General features: G+C 42.5%; 1 protein-coding gene across 1 annotated transcript; it reads right to left on the minus strand.

Moving 5' to 3' along the window:
- Window positions 1-183: 183 nt before the first annotated feature.
- On the minus strand, window positions 184-20462 carry alpi.1 (alkaline phosphatase, intestinal, tandem duplicate 1). The gene is made up of 11 exons (XM_004561994.3): window positions 20262-20462; window positions 19490-19615; window positions 9596-9711; window positions 8113-8287; window positions 4898-5070; window positions 3966-4100; window positions 3801-3876; window positions 2925-3059; window positions 2575-2766; window positions 2262-2378; window positions 184-1429 (listed from the first exon to the last, which is right to left on the minus strand). The coding sequence occupies exons 1-11, from the start codon at window positions 20353-20355 to the stop codon at window positions 1149-1151; spliced, it is 1620 nt and encodes a 539-aa protein (XP_004562051.2). The 5' UTR covers window positions 20356-20462; the 3' UTR covers window positions 184-1148.
- Window positions 20463-21809: the final 1347 nt, after the last annotated feature.

Genomic DNA, 21809 nt, shown 5'->3' on the forward strand with positions numbered 1-21809 from the left:
TGTATTATTATTTATTTTATTTTATCATTATTTCACAGACTCTGTTGGAGGGCTTAACAGGAGTTTCAGTTTCCACATTCAAAATGTTAGCATCAGTATCTAAATCTTTTCTTAAAAGTTTGGGCAACAATGTAATACGCTTACTCTGGAACACAGCCAATCCAGAAAATGTAAAAACACATATGCTCTTTCTTGGCAATCTTTATTAAATGAAATGACCCATAAAGTTGGGCATTACCCAAAATATTTTCTATCAAATGGAGAACGATTTTACAAAGAAAACCAGATGTTCTATGCCTACACATCTGTAGGAAAAGAAATAGTATGAAAATACATTTTCAACTTGCTTATAAAATACATTCGTTTACAATCCAATAGATTATGGTATCAAGTGACAGGCAATTTAACAGAGAAACATAAAAGGTTAGGAGCTATTAAGGTCAAGACACATAATGAAGGGCTGATATTTTAACGCAGTCTTTCTGATTTCTTCTCAGGTCTGATAACGCTGGTACTCGCCATGACGGCTCATAATTCAGGATTACATTATCGTATTTTATTTCACCTGGACAGTGATGATCATGTTACAGCTCTGTGCCCTGTATACGTGGCCAATAGAAAAAAATGAGCTCAAATCTGTTTGTTTCAGTTTATGCTGTCCAAAGCTTTAGATTACACTGAATGTATTTAACTGGAGAAAAAACATAATGGGCAAAACTCACACTTAATAATGAAAAAAGTTAGTGCATGTTAGACGTCACATATGTACATATAGGCTGTAATTGCCTTTAATAAAATACAACAAGTTTTGATGGCTCTGCAGTGGAAACACACGGAGGGCTGTTTACATATGAATTATGGTTAATTTGCATATGTAGTAGCTTGAGGTTCCTGCATAGCTGTTGGTATGCACCTGAATAGAGTTAGCAGATGCAAGTTAAGCCTACGCTTGCATGCATGTTTGGTTAACTGTGCATGTAAATATGGACGTACAGAGAATCTTTTTTTCTCTTAAGAAATACAGTACTTTTATCCCTGGATTCTAAGTTGACAGCCTGTGCACATACAGTGCACATGCATACCCTGCGAGTGTTTAGTGCATATTGCTACATTTATACAAAGTAACACGTGTGCCGGATTGGGCGGGGTCATCTGAACAACAAGAGAACACAGAGAAGGAAAAACAAGAGGCTGGAAGGTGTGTTCACAGAGCCAGAGGAGGAATGAGTGTGACGGTGCGTGTGAGGAGGACAGTTTGTGTAAGGCTCCAAACAGGTAGCGTAGGCCATGACATGTGCCACATAATTCTGCTCCTTTACACCATGGAACAGGTGAGCCATTGGTCCTTTGGCATAGATGGCCACATCCTCCCCACCATGTGTCTCAGCATCCAGTGGCACAGCAGCCTGCTGCATGTACTCCTCATCATCTAAACAAAAAAAATGTGTAGCCAATCACCAAACAACCTTTCAGAATAAGTAGATGTTTCAGCGTTTCCATTAATTCACCATGATGACCTTATACACTCTACCTTACTTACAAATTCATAAACTGTCATTGGGATAAGAGACATACATTAGATTGCACTATTATCACACTTTCCTCATGTATCCTGTGGCACAACTGTGTTTTTCAAATCCTCTGTAATTTATTTAATCAAACTTAATAATATAATTTTCACAAACCAGAAAGGAATCTAAATCCCTTTGATTCAGCGACTAACGCGAAGCAAAGCGTGTAAAAATACCCCCAGTGGATGTATTTGGAAAATGACTGCAGTCTTTGTTTTGCTCTGGTTAAAGGGGCCTTTTAAGCATTGTGCAAAGGTTGAACCTTTATTCTCTTTTATCTCTACATCTCACAAAAACTTTTTGGCCTCATACGCTTACATTAATCATATAGATGTTGACTTGCAGGGGATAGGTGCCAGGTGGGCTGAGTGTACACTGGTTCCCAGAACAAGTATATTAAAAAGAGAAGGCATTTTTTTCACCTTAAGTTACACACACTTGTTCAATGACAAAAAACACACAGTGTAGGACAAGGAACATTGCTGTTAACCTTCCAAAGTACAGGAGACCTGTGCAAAGAACTAAACAGAAGACAGAACCATGAATCCGTAAATAAAATGACCATCATAATTTATCTCTGCTCCCTAGAGAAACATGCACAAGCCATCCATAACCGCATCGCTTCAAGGTGTCTGTGTACACATCAGCACAGACGAGTGCCACAGCTGAAAGATATTAATCTGTACTTACAGTAATCCACCAAAGTGATGTTCTCTCTAGTTCCATTTATATGGACGTAACCTGGGCCATTGGCATACAGGATGCTAGTGAAAGGCATTTGGTCGTCAGCTTTCTTTGGGGCTAATCCTGAATAATAAAAATAAAAAGAATGTAGGTAAGGAAGAGGCTAGTTCCAGTATTCTTCACAAGTGGTCCGTCTGCACCCTTTTTTTGTTTTACCCCTTTTTTCGCCCCTTGTACTTTTAATTTCACACACCAGGGCATGATTTTCATGCTAGTTTGAACCCACAATGCCTTCACGTGGCAGTGCTTTGAGTCATACCAAAGATGGGGTTTCCTCGAGCCGTGTTGCCACCAAAGGTGAAGACATGAGAGTGGTCAGCAGTGACCACAGTCAGTGTGTCTGATTCTCTGGTGAGCTGTGCAGCACGATGAATGGCACGGTCAAACATCACAGCTTCTGTCAGTGCCAGTTTGGCAATGCCATCGTGGTGACCGTGATCGATTCTCCCTCGTAACAGATAACAGAAAAGAGATTTAGACATTTAATATTTATTTCATTGTCTTGCAACTTAAGGAATTAAACCTCATTAAACTGGATCCACAAGCTAAATAATTAAATGAGTGTGCTTGCTGAGATTTTACATTACAAAATTGTTTTATTGCACTCATCTTCCACAAACAGGAAATATCCTTTTGGATTTTTCTTCAGTATTTGAATAGCCTTTTCTGTCATCTCCACAATGGATGGATCACGCGTGCTATTTCGGAAAACCTCAAATCTCATGTCTTTGGGCTCAAACAGACCTAGAAGCACGAACAAACAAGAAGAAAATGTTCATGTTGGACCAAAATGAATAAAAAATATGCAGCAGCACACAGCAATGTTGTGGTTAATCCAAACTGTCAGTTAGAACAAAAAAAAAAAAAAAAAAAAATGGAAACTGAAAGTCAATTTCAAAATATGTTAGAGTTGAACAGCTAAACCTTCTGACCCCGTCTGTAGAGTTAAAATCAGCACTGCAATCTCAGATCATTAATATGAAAATCTATCTAAGAATTGGTACACTTGCTCATTTAAGTTATATATAAGGCAGTTAACAGTTTTAAAGAAATAATTGCTAGCTGCTAGTCAAGCCTTCTCTGTGATGGCTTGTTTTAAAAGTAAGAACACCTTTAAATGCAGCAGATCTAATTTTCTAAATTTATCATACAAGTGGGTAATATGCATAACATTGATAACAAGATGATAACACCTCTGAGCTATTGGCGGCTGCATTGCTGTCATGCACTCTGTGTTGTTTTATCACCAAAGCAGTAAGAGATGATACTAGTCAACATCATAAGTATTTACATGTCTATAAAGATTAAAGTTGGGTTAAGTGGACTCCTCTTCTTTCTAAGGCATTTATAAGATTTAATAACTTAGATATATGTAAACAGGTTTATGACTAAATTTTTCCCTACCTTTCTACCAATGTTAATATATTTAATATTCTGCAGTAAGTCTGTATCTGCTCATTAGCAGACCCAATATTAGTTACCCACCCATGAGTCGGTCAGTATTTTTAACATTTATCTCATCAAACTCCTTCCTGTGCCAAACATAGTGTGATTTCTTGTTCTGAAACACAAACCAGAGGAAACGTGACTCTGTGAGCTGTCGTGGGGGAATTGAGGAAATATTTGCACAATAATTGTCAATAATCCTACTGGTTTAGCCTTCAGCCACACATCAATGAGGTTCCTCTTGTCTTTGCGGTCCCCCTTGCGGGAGTTGGAGGTAGGGTACTCTGGGTCTGGGGTGCCTTTTGGAGTCATGTACATCCTGCCTCCACCGAGAATCACCTTTAAAAAACAACAACAAGCAGAACCACAAAGATGTTTGGCTTTTCCAACTTTCCTCATATTTCTTTGTACTGACCTTAAAGTTATTGTTAATTATAATCTGACAGGATAATCGAAATAAAACGATAAAGTCATGAACTCTGGAAATCACAATGGAAAATAACTGGGAACACAGAGTGCTCATTTGTATATGGCAATTAAAGATAGGCCAACAAGATCAATTCCATTATTTATTTATTTATTTATTTATTTATTGCAATTTTATAGAAGGTGGTGCAGCAAAACAGGGTTCTAACAGGGTTCTAACAGGGCTGATCGAGCTTACAATCTTTGCTTTAAAGTGTTCGTGTACTGCTCTCATCAAGTAGAGTCATATGAAATTACACACACACACACACACCCTGACCTCCACTTCTGAGTTGCCTACAGATCAAGTATGGACTGTGCCTGAACGGACATACAGAACTCAAAAGAAAAAAGTTTGGTTCTCTGTAGAGCGTTTCCCGCTGGGCGGTGCCTCACAGCCCTCTGCCTCTGGGAGTGACCCTTTCAACAATGGAGGCAAGAGGTGGCCAGGAGGCCTGTTTAACAGGTGGGTGCAGCCTGATCTATCTAGTGAAAGTCTAGACAGACCAGGCCAAGATTTTAAACGTCAGGGCATAATAAAAGAATTATCTGGTCCCTACCAATTTATATAAAAGTATTTAAATAAACCCTATTATATAATAGCTACACTGACAATTGATGTTATATCTTATTTGTTGATTGAAAAGAGCCAAACATTTTTTCTTTCTTACATCAATGTCAACATTGGTGACTAGCTGGGTGGCAATGTCGACGCAACCATGTTCGCGAGCACTGGAAGGCAGATCTGCATCACTGTACCAGCTGCGGCTGACAGAGTGGGCGTAGGCGGCTGCTGGGGAAGCATGCTGGACACGGGTGGTGGTCACTATTCCTACTGATTTACCTGAAAAACAATAGAAAACTGCAAATGAAAAATGGATAGAATACAGTACATCCAGGAGTTCACACTACCGGTCAAAGGTTTTAAAACACCCTAATTCTTCCAGTTATTGCTGTTTAAGTTGTTCAAGTCCAATGAATAATTTGAAATGGTACAAAAGTAAATAGTGAATTGCCAGATGTAAAAAAGAAAAAGAAAAGAAAAGAAAAAAAGGTAAGATTACCCAAAACCAAAAGTAATGTACTTTTCAGAATTATACAAAATGTTTTGTTTTCATGGAACACAAAATGGGTTAACAATTTAAAGCTGTTCGGCAGCAGTGGAGGTTGATGAAGCCTTAGAAGCTGGTGCTACTAAGTCCTACAGGTGTTCCAACTTTTCTGGATTACTTACAACCCCATCTGTCTGCATAAAAGTGTGTTGGAACACACTGTGGTACCATACCCTCATGAGCATCAGTTGAACAGTATTGTACTACAGAAAGTAAAGTGTTGCTACAAAATGGCAAGAAATAGGCTATTAATAATGGAAGAGAGACAGACCATCGTAACACTTCAAAATATAGGTCTTTCCCACAGAGAAAATGCAAAAAAAGTCAATGTGTCAATGAGTACAGTTTCCTTCACCATCACAAGGCACTCAGAAACTGGGGCACACTCTGTCAGGTAGAGATCTGGCAGACCCAAAGCAGCAACTGAATCAGAGGACAAGTTTCTGAGAGTTAACAGGTTGCATGACAGACAGCTCACAGGACAACAGCTTCAAGCACAGCTTAATAGTGGTTGCAGTAAGCAAGTCTCAGTTTAACTGTGAAGAGAAGACTTCGAGCTGCAGGTTTGACAGACGGGTCTCAGCAAGAAAGTCTAACATATAAAATGAAATCACCTCTTTCAAATAAATTATCTTGTGTTCTGACACCATTTCTCAACCCCTGAGCCCCTCACACAGTCTGTGTACCAACTTTTATTTTGGAATTAAAGCATAAAGATGATTATTTTTATGATACAAATTATATTTTTTTGTGTACTTTGTACCAAATAGTTTTGGAATTTGTTAGAAATGGGTTTGTGTCTTCTTCTGTGCCAGAGAACTCCAATTCTAAGAACTATCTGTTTTATTGGTGACAATGGTGAGATGATTTTCATAGAGGGAGGTGAGATTTGGAGTTTTCGAGCAGTTACGCTCATAGAATTTGTTGTAGTTACTGCTGTCAACACTACATTTGTAACAGTACAACACAGTACAATACATTATCTCTGTGGACAGGTTTGATGGTTCCATGTTTGTTTATTTATTGATAATTATAGAAGAACAATTTAAAAAAATTGCCTTAAAAGAACAATCCACTTAATGAACACCTTATCATGGTGGGGTGGTTTTGGTGCCCTAGTGATCTCCAGCAGTTATGTTATTGGAGGCAATTTGCCCCCATCAGGGTCTCCCAAGGCAATTTAGTTCTAGTTGAGCAGCTAGACCAGGGGTCAGCAACCTTTAGCACCCAAAGAGCCATTTGGATGCGATTTCCACGCAAAAGAAAACACTGGGAGCCGCAAATACTTTTTGACATCTAAAATGAAGATAACACTGTATATATGTATATATACATATTTTTTACCTTTATGCTTTGTGTGAACAACTAAGGTGTGTTGCTTAAATCCATGAAGTGCTACAGAGAAAATTACATTTTATTTATGTAATTAACACATTTTAAACTCTTAAAGAAATATAACAAAAGGAAAGACACCCAGCTGAACTAAAATGATCCATGTAGCAAACAAAAACTGTTGTGAGCCGCCACCTTTATATCACCTTTGGGCTTTTGGAGCCTTGACCAGATTTTTTAAAAAAATAATTGGAAAAAAAGCACCATGCTGCTGAAAAATGAAAAATAGGCGGACGCACCGGAGCGGCACCAGCAATCACGCCTCGCCACCTTAACGTCTGTGCTATCTATGCTGTTGTGTTGGTATGTGTCGGGCTGTGAGCTTTAACACCGGATGTATGTGTACAGCAACCGTGTGTGAAAAGTGGTCAATAAAGAGATGCTGAAAAGCATGTTCATGGAAACATCGTCGGGTCTGCCGTGATATGTTTACAATGGGACTTCTGCTCCTGAACCTCTGCGCACAGCGTCTGCAAATCGGGGCTGTACGAAGTGACTTTCATCTTTACGCAGGACTGTAAGCTGTCATCTATGAGGCGTGAGCGGTGTTTGTTTTTAATATAGTTCACGGTGGAGAACAGCTGCTGACATAATGTAGATCCGAAGATCCATAATTGGCTTACCTGGGGTTGAAAGTCTCAATAAATGCACGGCGTTTCGGCGGGTACACCGGCTTCCACAAGTGTGACGCTTATTTTGAGCGATCAAAAACTAATAGAAGTTAAAAAAGAACTAACATAAATAAAATACACTTCAGCTAATTACTTAAAAAAATAATTTATTTTCCCAAACCACGCGGAGCCGCACTAAAAGGACTAAAGAGCCGCATGCGGCTCCGGAGCCGCAGGTTGCCAACCCCTGAGCTAGACTATGTGTAGACCTCTATGAAGAAAACATTAGTGGTCTGTGTTACCTCAGCCATATTTGGTTTACCGGGGCCTTACCCTGCAGCCAAGGGTGCATTAAACGATTTAGTATATCGACACATGATGCAAATAAACATATATGTGACAAAAATATAGCAAACTCAATCTAATGTTGTGACACGACAACATTAGCAAACATTTGCAAACAACAATGCAAATTCACTTGAAACATGCACATGCCTTGACAGACAACCCTGCACAAATTGCATGTCATAAAGTGACCACAGGCACAAAGGTCAAGGCAGATCAGCGTGGGTGGTTCTCCTAACTGTATATATATTTTTTGAACGTTGAACCGTAATTGGCAAGCAACACTGAAGTAGCTTGTCAGATTATTGCTTTATTCCACATATTTTATTTTAAAGCATTACATATCTTAAGATCAGAAAACAAACTGGTTGACCTGTCCTTTACACAGCAAACTCACTACTTGACCAAGCAATCAACTGTCTTTACCTTGTGCTTTAGCGCGCCGCAGAACTGAGTAGACCTCATTACCAAAGGTGGTGTTACACTCGTAGGCCACCGCTTTAGCGCTGAGTCCTACTGTCTTTGCATTGGCCTTCACACCGCAGTGGTAGGCTGTAGCAGTGCTGGCACTGTCTGCTACCTGCTTGTCCACACTGTAGGTCTACAGAGTAGAAACAAAAACAGCATTAAAACAGGATAGCATCAAACACAGATGGACCATGTCATTATTTTTAGAAGTGAAATCTGCACATGCACATTTGGGGAGCTGAGATATTTTATGCATTCACTGCATATTGAAAGTAGCATTTTTGCTTCTCCCCTGAGAAAAATTGCTTGAATGTGCTTCATGTTCTAATGTGTTAAGTTGAAATGACTGTCACTTAAGTTGCAAAAGTTTCTGGGGATGATCTAAAAGATGGAGCCAGCTAGAATGTGTTATATCAGATATGTTCTCTTTTTGATTATAGGTTGGGATATCAGAGGCACCAAAGACACTAAACACTGATTCCTTCTTTCAACCACACAGTGATTTAGGGATTATGTTCAATCCAGGATGATGAGTTTAAATCTGTGTTCACATTTTCTACCACAGTGTCAGCATTTTCACTTCAGCTGTTGATTGCATTAGGATTTCTTTTTTCACGTGAGAGTTTGAGTGGCATGTGTCGTGTTAAGGGAACGAAGCATGTGAATAAAAAGACACGTTCAAGCCCCTGATCAGCCTTCCTTATAAAGGGGTATTCACCTGCAGTGCAAATCTGTCTTTGTCTCTATGATAGTTCTACTTCATGTCTCTGTACTGATTTACCAGGTGACTGTATTTCTACCATAAACACACACTCAAACACACACGCACATTTTACAAGAATGTGAGTGAAAGTGGGGAAAAATTCAAAGGCCACAGAGAAAAGGTACGTTTCTGTGAGCTGTTGCTAACCTGGAATGTGTTTTGAAATTTGTGTGAAAATTCCCCCCTGCTTTGTCACTTTCTTCACCAGGAGGAACACCTTTTTTAGGATAATGTAACAGTAAAATGCAATAATTTTCAAACACAGTAAGAAATGTTTTACTGCAGGTTTGAAAATACAGAGCTATTTACTGGTTAATATGTATTCCAACCTTCCAAGGAATTACATAAAAGCATTTTTCCTAGCAACCAACTGACCAACTCTAGAGAAAAAAAAGTAAAAAAAAAAAAAGAACATTAGATGTAATGTGAGTGGATACAGTTCAGTACAGGCCACAGAAGAACAAGAGCACACATTGGAAAAGTTACTCTACTTCTCATGAGTGGAGAAAGCAACTTAGAAGAACTATTAATAAAATACAAAATGTAAAATACATTTGAAGTGCAGCTGAGGTTATAGGATGACACTTTACTGGCTATTTTGAATTTCTTTCTACACATGAATAATTAATTGATGAATAATAACTGATGACCTGCAGGTCAGCAGTGCTGTTTTGTCACCTTAGAGAGGGCCACGTATGGAAAGGTGTCCATGGCTAGTATCGTCTCTTCTCCAGATCCACCATCCATCTGACCTCGCAGGATTCGAGCTGCTGACACTGTGGACACGCCCATTCCTGCGAGACAGTGATTGACGACCAAAGGTCACTGACGTGGTCAGTCTACATTATACACATTCACTGGACATTTTATAAGGTTGATAGTAAGGGGGCTCGATTCCCCTTGTTATTTCTTGAGAAATGCCTTAATTGTTCATGGCACACATTCAAAAGGTGATGGATACATTTATACATTTCAATGAGACTGATTCTTAGTCACCAGTGTTTAAATAAGAAAATGCCGAGAGGAGACTAAGAAAGAGTTTTGCATGCAACACAAGAAAACTCTAAAGCAGTGATACCTGTTCCTCATATGTGTACTTATTCTTTGTTGTGGTACTTTACTGTTCTAATGAAAAAGAGCTCAAAAGAGCTCATTTTAAGATACATTTTTTGCCATCCTGTATCTCATTTGACATATTCTGTTAATATCTTAGAGCTTTTTCCAGGGGTAAGAATGTTTATGTTAGATTATGTTTGAAATCAGGTTGTAATCTTAAAGTCAATCTTATAGCTTTGGTTTTAGAGTAATGTACAACAATTGTAATGTCATTTAAACTTCCAAACTGCCCTTTTCTACACAAAACCATTAAGGGTTACAGTGAAATTTAAGTTTTCCTTTTGTTTCATTGCACACTAACCATGAAAAGGACCCCTTAGTAAGCAGAGGTTTCAGTTCATTTTTATCTATATGTCACCAAATTACAACAACAATCATCTGGAAGTGAGAATGTTAAGTCACAAAAATGGTATTACAGAAAGTAATGTTGCAGTTTAGAATAAATCAAATGACTCAATTAACATTTTTGGTTCCCTTTCAGTCGATTCACTCGGTACAACACATAAGTATGGGATATCACGCCCTCGCGTGTCCTTTTATTATTATTAACCTTTATTTAACCAGGAAAAGTCCCATTGAGATTAAAAACCTCTTTTGCAAGGGAGTCCTGGCCAAGAGGCGACAACACGTTGAAATTACAAAGTTACATACATATTATAAATAACAATTACATTTTAAAAACATTTTTCTCTGGCTCTCTCAATCTGGACTTAAAAGCATTTAATGAAATAAGATCTGCTATCTTCCAGTCTTTTTGCATCATGTTCCATGTGAAAGGGGCAGCATAAGTAAAAGCCCTCTTTCCCAGTTCAGTTCTGGCAAATGGAACATTGAGCAATAAAAGATCGCTTGAACGCAGGCTGTAAGAAACAGTACTTCTCCGTGTGAGCAGATCGCAAATGTAGGTGGGCATTTGTCCAAGCAGGGCCTTATAAATAAAGATGCACCAGTGAGCAAACCTCCTGGAGGACAACGAAGGCCATCCCACTCGAGCGTACAGATCACAACAATGGGTCAAGGCCCTACAGTTTGTAATAAACCGTAAGGAGGCATGATAAACTGAGTCAATCTTATGAAGACACTGGGCTGAAGAAACCTTTATTCATGCCCTTAAGGCAGATGACGTGTGATGACACGCGCACGACCCCGCCTGCACATATAGCCCCTGTCATCACAGTCATCCCTCAGTTCGATAGCCGCTCTTCACCAAGCCAAACTGCTCAGTGGGGCCACCTTGTGTTGTACCTCGTTCCTCTCCTTCAGGGAACAGAAGTTATAGACATAACTATTCGTTCCCTTTCAGTCGATTCACTCGGTACAACACATAAGTATGGGACATATATACACGCCCCGCAGAGCAGCCACCGAACCGGAATCGGACCACCATATCCTTAGTGAGTGGTAGGCGCATGGCCCCCGCCTGCACATATAGCCGCTGTCATCACAGTCATCCCTCAGTTCTTACGCTCTTCACCTCGCTGAGAACACCTCTGCTGAGTTGGGCTAGCTAGCTGCTGGTAGTTAGCTCCATTGTCTGCCGACTTGAACTTAGCTTAACTGCCCCTGTTGGTGTTAGCCTCCACCACGCAGTTGGTGTGTAGGCTGCCCGCGGAGCACTAATTTCAAGTTTTTTCCCGTGCAGCATTTTGCTTTGCGTTTTGGAATGGACTCCAAACCGAAGCGAGCAAAGCAGAAATCTTCTGTTCGCCCCTGTCCTCAGGGATGCAGTTTCTCTTTGCACGACAGCAACCAGCACGATGCCTGCCCTGTCTGCCTGGGGCCTGAAGCCTGTGCGTTTTGTCGCCAGCTCCGGCGCTCGACCCTGGAAAGACGGGTGACGTTTGTGGAAAAAGTGCTGGGACGCTTGGCTGTCGCACGGCATGACCCTCTCCTTTCCGAGTATGGAGCCCCGGCTTCATCCGAGTCCGAAGACGAGGATTTTCCGGTCGATGTCCCCACAATTAGCTGGGCTGACCACATGGAATATGTTGACGGGTTAGCCGATGACGAGCCGAAACCATGCAGGAGCGCTGACGGGCTTCAGCCTGGGTTGAAGCCCGCCAGCGCTCCCTAGGAAAACGGTGACGTACTGGACATTGGCCTGGATATCCATGGTTTGTCGGAGGATGAGCAGGAGAGTTCATTGTCGGCCCAATGTGCCGCCGCTGCTACGCCGGTCGGCCACGATGACACCTCTCTTTTTTTCCCTGTTTTGCCGTGCTGCTGAGAAGCTGCAGGTGGACTGGCCCTCTCCTCCTGCCTTCCCATGTTCCCAGACTTTCTCTGCGAGCTAACAGCATGGAACAAACCTCTGTCTACCCGCGTCACTGTGCCCGGCTATGGACAGTACAAGGAATTGGACGGCGCCGAGGGGGCTGGCTTAGCTAACCCACCCCCTATGGAGCCGTCTCTGGCTGCTTATCCCATAACCATGGTGTCGGCGGCCCCGCAACTCTGCCGTCCAAGTACTGCAGATTCTCTGCTTCGCAGCTGGAGAAGATTTATTGGGCTCAGGCCGGCACTGCTCACGCCATGAGCTCCGTCACCATGCTCCAGACGTACCAGGCAATGTGCCTGGTGGTGCTCGGATCGCTGGTTCCTGATGACATCCCGCTGGCACCTCTTCTTAACGAGGTCAGAGTCGCCACAGATTACATCCTCCGTGCGTCTCGCTGTGCAGTGCTCTCCCTGGGCAGAGGGATGGCGTCGACAGTAGTGGCGCAGGGGCACCTGTGGCTGACCCTCTCTGACGTCCCGGATAGGGACAGAGCTATATATTTGGACGCGACATCATCCCCAGATGTCAGCCCAAGCCCAAGCCCGCAGTTAGCTCTCACAGGCCCACCGCTGCTCTGACGACTGGCAAGAGACCGGCACCCACTGCTGAAGTGAGTGTGCCGCCAGCGAGAGCACATCCTCTGGCATGAGCTCCACGCCAGTTGGCCTGGAGCAAAGGCCCACCCTCGGGCCCCCGGCGGGATCCGACACCTCAGCCTCAGCCCTCCTAGCTGTGGTTTCGAGTGGAGAAGGGGTCCAGCAGCAGGGAGACGCTGTTTTTATCCCTCTGTTGCCGCACAAGAGGTGCCGCTTAAGTTCTGTTCAGGTTGTCAGCCCCAGAAGGCGCTGCACTTTCCTAACACTGTCTCCCAAGCACAAAACTCCTGCACACAAAATGCCTCAGGTCACTCCCTGTTCAGGTGTGTTAAATGTTCAGGTGACCACATAGAGAAAAGGTGCCTCCAACAAAATGTATGAATGTACATGTTTCCATGTTACAATCAATAAAGAGTGTTGTTTATTCTCAAACAATCACAAATGCTCAGCCTGCAGGCAGAATGAGCCAGGTCAGGCAGGTGATGCAGTCCCCTGCAGACAAACTGGGGGGCGACAACGCCCCGCCGACGGTGCTGCAGGTCAGCCGGCTGGCTGCTCACTTCCCTCAGTGGCGCACTTGTGCCCCCTCTCCGTGGGTGCTGCGAACCATTGCCATGGGTTACCGGGTCAAGCCGCCTCGTTTCCAAAGAGTTGTAAACACGACTGTCAACACCGAGGCGGCCATGATACTCAGAGAGGAAATAAAGGCGCTATTGCAGAAAAGAGCAACACGAGTGGTCCCCACTTCGGAGACAGACAAAGGTTGGTACAGCCATTATTTTGTTGTTCCAAAAAAAGAAGGAGGGCCTTGTCCCATCCTCAACCTGCGAGTCTTGAACACGTATCTACGAACGTACAGGTTCAAGATGCTAACACTCAGACAGCTATTGAATGCAGTCGGCCCGGGAGATTGGTTTGCAACAATTGATCTAATAGATGCTTATTTTCATGTGGCTATACACCCGAAACACAGGCAGTTTCTGAGGTTTGTATTTGAGGGCGTAGCCAATGAATACTTAGTGCTGCCGTTCGGGCTGTCGCTCGCTCCTCGCACCTTTACGAAATGTGCCAAGGCAGCGCTAGCGCCCCTCAGAGAGAGAGGCATCCGCATCTGAGCCTACCTAGACGACTGGGCTCTCGTAGCTTGCTCCAGAGAGCAGGCAGAGACACAGCTGTCGCTGGTTCTGTCACACATTCAGACACTGGGGTTCTCTGTGACACATTCAGACACTGGGGTTCTCTGTGAACTTTCAAAAGAGCTCGCTAATCCCGAGTCAGCAGATTACTTTTCTCGGTTTGAAAATATGCTCGCTTTCCAGCCGCGCATGTTTGTCGGAGCACAGAGTGGCCGCGTTTCATCGCTGCCTCGCTCAGTTTCAGCTGGGAAGCAGACTGCGTTTCCAGACGATATTAAGCTTGTTGGGCATGATGGCATCTATGATCGCCGTGGTGCCACTTGGACTGTTAAAAATGAGAGCGTTTCAACGCTGGACTCTCTCTCACCGTTTGTGTGCATCGCGTCACCTCCGGAGGAGGCTGCCGGTAACCGCGTCTTGCATGCTAGCTCTCCGTCCTTGGAGGGAGCCCAGGCTGCTGCATCAGGGCTCTCGGATTGGGAGGGTGTTGTTTCGCAAGGTGGTGTCCACAGATGCTTCCCTAAGAGGGTGGGGAGCGCTTTGCGAGGGTGCATCAGTGAGAGGGATCTGGTCCGCAGCCCAGCGCGAGCTGCACATCAACCACTTAGAGCTGTTAGCAGTGTTCTTAGCTCTAAAGCATTTCCGTCCAGTCCTGGATGGCCAGCATGTCTTAGTCAGGACGGACAATTCAACAGTGGTGTCTTACATAAACAGGCAGGGAGGAACATGTTCTCTTCCCCTGTTGAAGCTGTCTCACTCTCTGCTGTTATGGTGCAGTGTTCATTTTCTGTCTCTAAGAGCCACCCATGTCCCGGGCCACCTGAACCTGGGGCTGGACCTTCTCTCCAGGGAGGGTCCTCTGGTGAGAGAATGGAGGTTACACCCTTAAGTAGTGGCTCAGATTTGGGATTTATTTGGCAAGGCACAAATAGATCTTTTTGCTTCCAGGGTAAATACTCACTGCCCCCTGTTCTTCTCCATAATCGACCATGATGCACCCTTGGGCATGGACGTGCTAGCGCACCAATGGCCAGACGTGTATGCATTTCCCCCAGTGGAAATGATATCTCCAGTTCTAGAGCGAGTGCATCGGTATTCCCTCTCTCTGATTCTAGTGGCCCCTTGGTGGCCCACAAGGTCGTGGTATGCGGAGATAATCAGCCTTCTAGCAGCGAGTCCTTGGCCCCTTCGGTGGCTCATGCTGTCCTTTCTGCTGGGTCTACCACTCACTAAGGATATGGTGGTCCGATTCCGGTTCGGTGGGGCGTGTATATATGTCCCATACTTATGTGTTGTACCGAGTGAATCGACTGAAAGGGAACGAATAGTTATGTCTATAACTTCTGTTCCCTGAAGGAGAGGAACGAGGTACAACACAAGGTGGCCCCACTGAGCAGTTTGGCTTGGTGAAGAGCGGCTATCGAACTGAGGGATGACTGTGATGACAGGGGCTATATGTGCAGGCGGGGTCGTGCGCGTGTCATCACACGTCATCTGCCTTAAGGGCATGAATAAAGGTTTCTTCAGCCAGGACACGCGAGGGCGTAATATCCCATACTTATGTGTTGTACCTCGCTCCTCTCCTTCAGGGAACAGAAGTTATTGACATAACTATTTGTTTTATTTACTATTATACCTTCTTTTATCAGTCCTCTTACATCTATGTCAAAGTGTGTACAGGCTGTATTGAGGACACTTCCTTGACTGTTAAGCTCACCCTTTAAACATATAATATCTGTGTGAATTACTTACTTAAATAAGCAAGGAGTTTATGAGTTTTCTCAAAGAAAAGAAAAAAAACTCACAATATGTGAAGTTCCAGCTCAGTTTACCCAAATGCGTACTTTCTCTTCGTCACAGTGCTTTTACAACATTCACAGTAGCTCAGGTAAAATACAATCATCACACAGACAGGAACAGTACTTTAACATTTCAAGTTCCAGTCGAATCTTTTAGATGATGTGAACCATCCTTTCTTGTATTATGAATCAACCTTATGTAAATCACTTGTACTTTATTTGAACACAATAAGGGAGAAGCAGCTCCTCATTAGCTTCTGTGATGCATTTACTTCACACACCTTAAACTAGATGTTAGAGTTGTCACAGTTAACATTTCTCATGTTACCATGTTGTATTTCTAAAACCCAGCCTCAGTGTATGTCCTGTAGACTCTCAAATGGAAACACCAATATCTAGATCTAGATCTAGATATTCATAAATTTCACCAGACCAGCTTTAATCCTAAGCTTTTGTTGTTTTTATGTGTTACATAAAAAAAACGTTAACATTTTATATTTTCAAGTGAAAACACAGTGACATGTTTTGTTGAAGAAACAGTCTGTCTTCTAGTTCTCAGAGGTTACCGTTAGTTTTTCAAACACATTCGTTTTCATTTCTGTCTACGTGGTTTTTATGGATAAAGTGATTTTCAATAGTACAAGCATGTTTAACTTTTTGTTGCTCTCCAGTATAAATGCAGGAACTTGTAGGCTTTATTTAAACTGTCACAATTTACTAAGCAATGTCAAAAACAGGGTTGACACATGACGCATCTGAACACTCCTGGAGAAGCCCGAAGCATTGTACCTCCTTAACTAAACAATCAATTTGTTGCCTGTTTTTTGCTATGGTGCCTACAAGTTTTCCTTTGCTGCTGTAAGCCCTTTACCATTGTATTTAAAAACCCTACTGTGGTGCATTTAAGTTTCCCTTAAAAGTCACACTCATAAAATTAAGAACAGGCTTAGGGCAAAGCAGGGCAGGAGAGATGTGTAAAGAAAACTCTGCTCACCGACCACCCAGAAATGCGACTTGATGGGTATGATTTAAAGCAGATATTGTTTGTCTTTAACACAAAAAACATTCTCACATCTTTGTGCCTTTAATCAGCTTCTCCCACCAAAACTGATTTAATCCCTCACCAGTCATAAAAGTAACAATTAATGGCAGAACAATTTCCAGCCAAATCTAATGCAGATGGAAATTATTCTCAAATGTCAATAGCTGCCTGTAGATGTTGCAGTGTCAGACTACAGCGCTACAGAAGGACACTTTGTTATCTCAAGAGTGGATCTTTAAGGTGGCGCCCCCACTGATGTTGATACTCTAAGATAACTAAGTTATCTTAGAGTATCAACTAATGTAGCAGCATAGCTAAAAGACAACTGCTAACAACAAACAATGCACTCTAAAAGAAACAAATGGCTCTGTAAGAGCTGTGCGAAAGAAAAAAAATGCACACTTTTGTTTGTGTTTGACATTTTTATCCGATTTATTTCTTTTTCTTTAGATGAAACTACATTAATCTCAGATGAAGCAGTGCTATGCTGCTATGTCAATAATGGGAATTCCATTTGAAGTTGGAAAGTGGAATTTCCAAGTTCCCAGTCACAATCTTCGACTGGAATGCTTCCTCAAATCAGAATTTCAACTGAGAAAGTCAGGACGGCACGACTAACCCTGATTTAATGATCCAAGATGGCGGATGTGCATAGGAACATTAGTAAAACTGTAAAACTTGTGATCTGTAGGATCACTGCTATGTATTTGTAACTCACTACATAAACCTCATGCATACATGAATGTGCTGGGGCAGTGTGTTTCAGGGCAAAAAACAAGTATACACAGTAAACAAATCTTGTGTTTACACACAGTAAACAAATCTTGTGTTTACAAAGAGTAAACAAATCCTGTTTTTCCTCGCTTTTCCGAAATGACTACTGGAACGCAGCTCCCAGCTCTGACATCTGTCTTCAGAGGTAAATGCAGTACAGTATAAGCCTCTTACACAGTTTTGTATCATTGCATCTGGGTTCTGGTACTTAAACTGTGTGACAACAGTGGCAAGAAAATATCCCCACACCATTATTCCATCACCAGTGTCCTGAACTGTTGATACAAAGCAGAATGGATTCATGCTTTCATGTTGTTTATGCCAAATTCTGACCTATCGTCTGAATCTTGCAGCAGAAATCGAAACTCATCAGACCAGGCAGCACATTTCCAATCTTGGGTTGTCAAAAATCGCATGTAAAGACTGTAGCCTCAGTTTCCAGCTGGCAGCTGACTGGAGTGGCACCTGGTGACACCATGGCTGAGTGGGTCACACACCAGATACATGAATGGCTCTACATTGCTAAGGAACAAAGCAAATACTTATTTTCCTTGATTTTGTGACTTTCTTACTGGAACATCTTAACTCAGGAGTGGGAGTCACTCTAAGCCCACCATCAAACGTCCAGGGTAAATGGAACACAGAATAATCCTAATAAATACATTTGTGAATCATTGTTTCTGGGTTTGAATACTCTAACTGTGTGACAATGCTGCCATTATAAGGTCAAGATAGAAATTATAACATTGCTAATTGTTGCACTATTAAAAAAAAAAAAAAACCCAACAACAACAGCATCGCTGATGTCTGACTTCCAATAAAGACCTCTACTATTGCATCCTATCTGTGAAAAGGCAAAGGTGCTAAACTGTGACACATGTGTGCCTGGTCACAGTGGACTGGAAAGAATTTTTTTTCTGCCAAACCAACTACCAGCTGTTCTCAGGATGTGGATCTCAGTGATTTTGTTCTTTTCCTTAAAATAAAATCTGAGTTACGGACACAATGGAAGATTCATAAAAATACAGTTTTAAAAGTGGCCCAGTGCTTTGAATGAGATAATGAGACAAAAGATTTTCATTGCCTCCTGTACACTGATCACACATCAACATTAAAACCACTAACAGGTCATCCACATCCCCCACCTGCAGTTCGTCGGTCTTTGACCAACGTGACCAGCCCAACAATCTAACAACCATTGACATCAGAAAGAAAAAGTTCAGGAACAGCTCGTGGAGCACAGCAAAGAGCCAAAGGCTTCCAACCTCCCGTGATCCAAAACTTGATGGAGCATCTCTGGGGCAGACCGGAGCAAGCCTGATTATCAGAAGCCTCACCTTTCAACCCACAGGAATGAAAGGATCTGCTGCCAACACCTCACTGCAAGACAACACAGCCTCTGACCTGTCAGCGCAGGTAGTGTTAAAAAATGAAAATCGGCCATTTAAAGTTTAAATGTCTATCACAATGCTACACCAACATATGTCTGTACAAGTATTTTTTTCCACCTATTCTATATTTCGCCCATAAAGTTCCAAAGCACTGCAGTCAAGCTTAATTTTCCCAAATATTTGAACCATATTTGTTGGTAATTGCTGAATGATATTTGATCCTTCTGTTTAGTCTTGGCAAAAAAAAACACAAGAACCCCAAAACCTCACATTGCTTGCCCACTTTGAAAACAGTTTTATAATTATGTAGAAATACTGTTACATCATCCACTTTGCTATGTTTGTCAGTGAAGTTGAAAGTAATGCATTTTCTACTAAATCTTTAGCCACAGCTGTGCCAGCACTGAATGCTGGTTAAAATTGATTTCTCAGAAGCTTACCGTCACCCAGGAACAGGATGATGTTCTTGGCCTGGTGCTCCTGAGGACGTAATCTGAGCGCAGCATCCAGTGTCGCCCTTGCTTGTGCATCCCAATATGCCGGCTCTTTCTCAATCTCATACAGGGCTGCTCCATAGAAACATGCATGGAGAAAGAATTAATGAGATGTAGGTGCAGTCTTGGATATGAGTAGATCTCAGAGATTTACAGGTAAACAAGCAGGCATGTGTGTGGGGCTGACTGTTTAGGGTTTGTGCGTGGGGGGGTTTCCATGTGCAGAACTTCATAAGAATTCATGTGTGTGCGCGAGCACACATTTTTCTCTCTTTAAGGTTAATGCCCTGACATATGCACATGTACTTTACCTTGATTCAGACAAGAAAAACAGGTTTCTTAAAAGGTGTCAAAGTGATAAAAACAGCCTTGAAGGCACTTTGATATCTATCCATTCATGCTCACGGAGAAGCTCTAGGGGGGAAAACAAAGCTAAAAAAGAAAATTCCTTTTGCCACACACTAAAACAAGGAAAGACAAACAGTCCATCCCAAAGTTTACATAAACAAGTAGACACGGACAAAAATACACTGACACCAGCTTATGTTCATCTTCAGCCACTGGCACCCACACACCTGCATTTTCAAAAGCAGTCTGTCTTTACTCACAGTCCCAGTTTGAGGTTACCTGCTTGAGTCTGTGTGTCCATTTTCCTCCCCACAAAGTGCTACTAATATCCCAACCTCAGGCAGCAATAATAACTCTGACGTCTCCTCACCTTGGCTGTCCATAGTGGCCCGGCTGGCAGGCATCAGGATGGGGCCCAGCAGGATAACCAGGAGACTGGGGACCCTGTAATGTGGTGTCAGCATCTCTGTTCCACACGACCTGGAAGCTGGAGAAATTGACACAGGCTTTCAGTGCAGACGTAAAGGCAGAGGAGGCACAGGCAGAGAGTGTGGCTGCTGAGACCTCCGGCCCTGCCTTTATAAAGCCCCGCTGGGTGTGTGTAGTAAGGAAGGGCCCAAGCCAGCTCATAGGCTTAGAGCCACAAAAGAGGGACGAGTGAGTGTGAGAGAAGGAGGAAGAGCAAGGGAGAGAGACAGAAAAAGAGGACCACACAGGAGCTGCACAGCATCATAGAATAATTCTTGAAAATGCACAAACCCCATTTTATTTTATTTTTTATTTTTATTATTTTAAATGTTACACCTTTTTTTCCCCTCCCTTCTGCAGTACCTTTCCCTGACTCCCCTGTTTTGTGTGTGAATGTGATAGAGATCTCAATTATTCTTTGATGTGGTATGTGCCTTCTGGATCTTTTTAAGCTGCAGTCCCTTTAACAGAAGGAAAAAAAACCCCAAAAAACTATCAATTTATGCTGGCATCCATCATTTTACAAATCATTACTGTGTCCCTTTCAATTTCGTCCCCCCACCAATCTCTTGGACAAACACTCAAAAAAGAATGAAAGGGAACAAAGTCCAGCTTAGTCTTGAGAACATCATAATTGAGTCTTGATGTCTTCTGTTTTTTATGTCAGGAAAACGGTCACATTTCCATTTCCCTCCCCTGAATTTTTGCATTTAAAAGACCCCAATATTTTCCCTCTCTGGCTAAGTCAACTTGGCCCGTTTTTCTGTGGCAAATGAAGCAGGGTTAGCATTTTTCTTCTGTGAGGTAGTGGAGCCCGACTGCAGAATGAAAATGTCTCCTCTCTTCTATGCAAACACAACAGTTAATGTGTGAAATGAGGTGAGCTGGGCCAACTTTGTTCCGCACGGCCAGAAGCATCAAATTCCCGGTGAACAGCTCCCGCCTTCTTGAACGCGGTGTTGTTACAATTCTTCTAGAAGATCACTGCTTTCTGCCAACCGCTCATGCGTTGCCAACATTGGTTTGCAGTTAGTCACATGTGCCTAATCAAGACTGCAATAAAATCATAAAAGCAATCTGGGTAGAGAGGCCTCACATGATGTAGCCCACACCACATGAACTGGAAATACCAGTGGCATGTGCAAGAGCAGGAAAACTTGTGTGAGCATGTCTGAGTATTCATTTGTTATGGGTTTGCCCCAGAGAGAAAGTCTAGCTGGGAAAGTCAAATTAGTGTAAACACCTGGTAGCTGCTTAGGACTCAGCATGGATCATCCATGTATCAAGTGGTACTTTAGCCTCTTTGGGAAACAGAGAAAAGCACAACAAAAACAACTCACTTCTGCAAGAGAATAATTTCTTTGACATGCAACATTGTGATCCGTCTATTTCAGTGTTGCATGGAGTATATCTGGACTATTCGCTACCTTTAAGGGTAGGAAGTTTGATA

This window comes from Maylandia zebra, linkage group LG15 (genome assembly GCF_041146795.1).
Source record: "Maylandia zebra isolate NMK-2024a linkage group LG15, Mzebra_GT3a, whole genome shotgun sequence".
NCBI lineage: Eukaryota > Metazoa > Chordata > Actinopteri > Cichliformes > Cichlidae > Maylandia > Maylandia zebra.